This window comes from Lathyrus oleraceus, chromosome 6 (genome assembly GCF_024323335.1).
Source record: "Lathyrus oleraceus cultivar Zhongwan6 chromosome 6, CAAS_Psat_ZW6_1.0, whole genome shotgun sequence".
NCBI lineage: Eukaryota > Viridiplantae > Streptophyta > Magnoliopsida > Fabales > Fabaceae > Lathyrus > Lathyrus oleraceus.
The window spans coordinates 184,129,500-184,134,953 of record NC_066584.1 but is presented as its reverse complement, the minus strand read 5'-3'; the positions used below and the strand labels follow the sequence as shown (position 1 = coordinate 184,134,953).

Sequence of the window (5,454 nt, the reverse complement as noted above, 5' to 3'; positions counted from 1 at the left end):
GTTGGCACACTATACACTCCGACATATACTCTGCAATATCCTTCTTCATTCCAGGCCCCCAATAGTCCTTCTTCAAGTCTTGATACATCTTCGATGAACCTGGATGTATGGTAAACGCCCCCTTGTGGCCTTCCTCTAAAAAATTTCTTTTCAGCTCGGCATCATTAGGAACACAAATCCTTTGATTAAACAGAATAACTCCATCCGGTGACTGAGCGAAACTTGGTTGAGTCGACATCTGTTGCAACTTCTCATCTATCATTTGTCCTTGTCATATTTCTTCCCTTAGGTTAGAAGTAACATTGAAATTTCCCATTATGACACCATCCTGAGTCCAATTAAACTGAAGATTAAGATCTCAGAACTTTTCCAACAATGCATATTCCAACATCATCAACTCAGCTTTATGCATCTCTTTCCGACTTAAGGCATCTGCAACCTTATTTATTTTCCTTGGGCGATACTTAATCTCAAAATCAAAGTCCTTCAAATACTTCATCCATCTCCTCTGTCTCATGTTTATCTCTTTCTGGTCAAATAAGCATTTCAAACTCTTGTGATTGCTAAACATCTCAAAACGCACTCCATACAAGTAATGCCGCCACACCTTCAATGTAAAAACAACAACAACTAGTTCAAGATCATGAGTCGTATAGTTTTTTTCATGAGGCTTCAACTGACGAGAGGCATAAGCTACAACCTGACCACTCTGCATTAACACCACTCATAATCCTTTCTTGGAGGCATCACAAAATACTTCATAAGACTTACTAGGATCAGGGATGATTAAAACAGGAGCAGTTGTTAGTTTCTCCTTCAAACTCATGAGACTCTGCTCACACTTTGAATCCCATTTAAAAGAAATTTCCTTTCGGGTAAGTCTAGTAATTGGTAAGGCTATCTGTGAAAACCCCTTTATAAATCTTCGATAGTAACCTGCCAAGTCCAAGAAACTTCTGACTTCGGAAGCATTCTTCGGTCTTTCCCAATTCATAACTGCTTCGACTTTAGATGGATCCACTGATACTCCTCCTTGTGATATTACATGACCAAGAAACTTCACTTTGTTCATCCAAAACTCGCACTTACTTAACTTGGCACAACGTTGCTTCTCTTGCAGTACTGACATGACAACCCTTAGGTGTTCTCCGTGCTCTTGGGGAGTACGAGAATAAATAAGAATGTCATCAATAAAGATCACCACAAACTGGTCCAAGTAAGGTTGAAATATTCGATTCATATAGTCCACGAAAACAGTAGGGGAATTCGTTACACAAAAAGGCATTACAAAGAACTCATAATGGCCATATCGGGTTCTAAATGCGGTCTTTGGTACATCCGAATTCTTAACTCTTATTTGATGATAGCCCGATCATAAATCAATCTTCGAGAACACACGGGCTCCTTTCAACTGATCTAGCAAATCGTCTATCCTTGGCAGGGGATACTTGTTCTTAATGGTGACTTTATTCAACTGGCGATAATTAATACACAGCATACTACCATCCTTCTTCTTTACTAGTAACACTGGAGCTCCCCATGGTGAGACACTGGGTCAAATGAAATGCTTGGTTAACAACTCTTCCAATTGGTCCTTCAACTCTCTCAACTCGAGTGGCGCCATACGATACAGAGAAACGGAGATTGGAGCCGTCCCAGGTATCAGATCAATAGAGAATTCCACTTCCCTTTCAGAAGGAAGAGAAGTGACATCCTCAGGGAAAACTTCTGGAAATTCACAAACGATAGGAATTTGCGTAACATTCAGATTATCACTAGATTCCTTGGTGAGAACCAAGAGAACTGACTTTTCCTTCTCAAATAAGAAATTAACCATGACAATCGTACCTTCCAAGATAGTAGTTAATACATCCCTTGGAGTAGCTTCACTAGATGGAATGATAATCAACTTCTCTTCACATCCAATAAACACCGAATTGGCGGAAAGCCAATCCATCCCCAAAACCACGTCAACCTTCTTAAGTGGTAAACAAATAAGATCAATCTGGAAAATTCTACCATTCACCGAGAGCGAACAATTTTTACAAATCAACGGTGTCTCTACCATATCATCCATGGCAGTAGTAACCACCATAGGAGGAGACAAGGGAATTGCTTGCAAACCAAGACGTTTCATGCACTAAATTGATACAAAAGAGTGTGTCGCCCTACAATCAAATAACACAAAACAAGGATGATCATTGACGAGACACGTACCAACAATTAAGGCATTGTTGCTCTTAGCCTTCCTTGCATCCAAAGTATAAACTCGATCGGTGCTCCTCCCTTACATCTGATTCTTATTCTGAGGACAATCCCTAGCCATGTGTCCTTCCCTCTGACAAGTAAAACACTTAATTCCACTTCCAGCACATCTTCCAAAATGAGACCTCTTACATACTTGACATTGCGGAGGATGGTTAGGCCTTGCATGTTGCACTTGTTTTCCCTTGAAAGCATGAGGTCTAGGCCTGAACTAGTTACCTGGCCTTCCTTGGTCCTTTTGTCCGCTCCTATATTGATCCCTTGCTTCTTGAACTTTCTTCAAACTATTCTCAGCCACATAACATTGCCTTAATAATTCAGCATAAGCAGTGAATTCCCTTTGAGAAACACTATGATAAATTTCACCTTGTAGACCAAAAAGGAATTGATCGATCTTCCATTTCTCATCTGGTGCGTACGCGGCCTGTCTAGAATAAGCAGCCATATCTTCAAACTTCTCAACATACACAACTACTGTCATAGTACCCTGTCTTAGCTGTTGAAACTCAAATTCTTTCTGAGTCCTCAAAGAGCTAGGAAAATACTTATCCAGGAAAGTAGTCTTAAAATGCTCCCAATCTCTTGGTACCCCTTAATTGGTCATAAGAGTCGACACACTCTCCCACCATCTCACAGTAGGACCCTTCATCATGTGAGAAGCAAACATAACCTTATTCTCTTCACTACAATGCACTATCTGAAAAATCCTTTCCATACTAATTATCCACTCATAAGCCTTCACAGGATTTAATCCACCATGGAACTCAGGAGGATTCATGCGAAAGAAATCTCAGAAACTACCACCTACAACTTCTTGTGGAATACCTTAAGGATGAACACCACCATTCCACTGTTGCATCATCTGTTACATGATTTGGTTCTGTTGCTGCTGCATCTGTTGCACAAACTGATGCCATTGAAAACCTTCGCTACCACTTGGCGGTTCAGAGTCGGAATACTGAGTTCTGGGTCTACCATAACCTCTGTGTCTGTCAGTCATGATCCTGAATGTCATACAAATAGAATTAAGTTGATCAGGATCAATACTATTGATCGGTCACCATTTCCATTGAATTCCCACCTTTTATCCGACATATTTTCATCAATTTGGTAAGATTTGTGGTTGTTTTTAGTTGTTTTAAAGTCATTTAACATGTTTCATTAGTTTATTATTACATTGCATTTTGTTACATGTATGTGTCAAAAAGTCTCTTTTATGCTTCGATTTGGTAGTGTTAGTGTTGCAGGTTATTGCATAGGTTCAAAAGGACTAATAACTGAGTGTTGGATGCTCTGGAAGGCCAAAATATGAAGATGCAGAAGGCCAACACAGGCTCCTGTGTACATCAACACGGCCCGTGTTGTTTTCCAGGAAGGAGCACTCAAAGAGGGGAGTCAGAGGGTTAACACGGGCACCCGTATACATCAACACGACCCGTGTTGATGCCTCTGTAGCTTGCTTTTAAAAAACACAACTTTTGAAGAGCAACACGGGCACCCATGTGAATCCACACGGCCCGTGTTGATGGGCGCGGCTGAGAAATTTTACTTTATGTTGTGTGGATCTACCCTGTTCATTAAGGGTGTTTTGGACTTCTTGCTAGGAGAAAAAACCATCTGAGGCTATTAGAAGACTTTGGAGAGAAAGAGAAGGGGACTTTTGACGTACGAGAGAAAAACATTGCACTGGAGAATATAGCTACTACGGAGGATTTGAAGATGGCGAGATTCAAGGGCATCAACCATTGAAGATCAAAATCTCCTAATTCTTTGTAATGTTTAATTTCCACACTATGATTTCTTTGAATACTATGAGAGGCTAAACCCCCAAATGCTAGGGGGATGGTCCTGATTTGATCTTATGTTATGAATTCGAACCATGGATTTTCTTATTACTATGTTACGTATTTCAATTCAATTGTGTGATGTTATTATGCTTTTGTATCGGACAAATACAATTAGATCTATGACTATCAATAACAGGATTGTGATTGTTAGGGTTTTCACACAATTGGGTTTATAATTGCATCACCTAGAACTAGGAACTTTTGTAAATCACCATAAACCTTGGTATTGTTTATGATTAAAACCAATGATTAGTTGAATGGACATTTGAGTAAGAATTGATAGTTTAATAGTTTCTTCATTAAGGACTTAAGGAAGAACATTATGAGGTTAAGTAATTGAGTGTTTCATGTGTATTGAGGAAATCTTGACTTGAATTCATACCTAGTTAAATCAACCACTCACCCTAGCATGTTTCATCTTAATCAATTATTCTTTACTATCTTTTTGTGTTTGTTGTTATAAATTCCCAAAACCAACCAAACCATTGTGTTTTTGTTCAAATAGAATCAGAAGTAAAATAAGTATTTCCTATGCAATCCCTGAGATTGATACTTGGGAATAAAACTCCTTATTACTACATCGGTAAAAATAGTACACTTGCTATTTTTCCGATCAAGTTTTTGACGCCGTTGCCGAGGATTGCCAAAATACCTATTTTAATTTTTATTCTATTGAAACTTTGTTGCTCGTCAACCAAAATTTTATCTGTGACAATCTTGTTATTCAATTCTAATATTTGTCTAACTTGTTTATGCGAGGTAAGGCCTCAGCGGATTTTTCTTTTGACGCAGAACCAGAAAGAACTCTTCACGCTAGACTGAGACAAGCTAAGCGAGAAAAACTGGAAATAGCAGAAAAAACATACGAGGAAGTTGTTTCAGTGCACTAACATAATTCAGATTCAGACGCAGAAACAATTCCTGAGGTCATGGCTACAGATCCACCACCACCAGAGAGACTTCTCGGTGACTATGGTGGAAACAACACTCCGGGTGGTCGTATGACAATTGTAAACCAACCGGTAAATGTAGAACAATTTCAGCTGCATCCCAGCACAATTAATCAACTCGAAAGGCGGTCCTTTTCAGGAAGAGTGAATGAAGATGCCAACAAGCATCTCCAAAGGTTTTTAACTATGAGCATAACGCTTAAAATGCCTGGACATAACGAAGAAGCAATAAGGCTTCGTATGTTCCCATTCACTTTAGAAGATGAAGCCGAAGAGTGGTTCTATTCCTTACCTGCTGGCAGTATCACTACATGGGAGGAGATGGAAACAACATTCTTGCACGAATATTTTCCTGCATCAGTGTCACTGAGAAAAAGATACGAGATCCTAAA

General features: G+C 39.3%; 2 protein-coding genes across 2 annotated transcripts; both read right to left on the bottom strand.

Annotated features, from left to right (window-relative positions):
- Nucleotides 1-358: 358 nt before the first annotated feature.
- Nucleotides 359-1,240, bottom strand: LOC127094652 (uncharacterized mitochondrial protein AtMg00860-like). The gene is made up of 2 exons (XM_051033459.1): nt 758-1,240; nt 359-607 (listed from the first exon to the last, which is right to left on the bottom strand). Exons 1-2 carry the CDS (start codon nt 1,238-1,240, stop codon nt 359-361), a joined length of 732 nt encoding a protein of 243 aa, XP_050889416.1.
- A 315-nt stretch (nt 1,241-1,555) lies between these two features.
- Nucleotides 1,556-2,137, bottom strand: LOC127094651 (uncharacterized). Its single transcript, XM_051033458.1, has one exon. It carries the CDS (start codon nt 2,135-2,137, stop codon nt 1,556-1,558), a length of 582 nt encoding a protein of 193 aa, XP_050889415.1.
- Nucleotides 2,138-5,454: the final 3,317 nt, after the last annotated feature.

What these genes read in the sequence shown, in the direction of transcription:
- LOC127094652 (XM_051033459.1), bottom strand. Translation starts at nt 1,240, where the DNA reads ATGAATCGAATATTTCAACCTTACTTGGACCAGTTTGTGGTGATCTTT. An exon ending in ATCCTAGTAAGTCTTATGAA is followed by an intron (nt 608 to 757) that starts GTATTTTGTGAT and finishes TTTACATTGAAG; the next exon opens with GTGTGGCGGCATTACTTGTA.
- LOC127094651 (XM_051033458.1), bottom strand. Translation starts at nt 2,137, where the DNA reads ATGAAACGTCTTGGTTTGCAAGCAATTCCCTTGTCTCCTCCTATGGTG.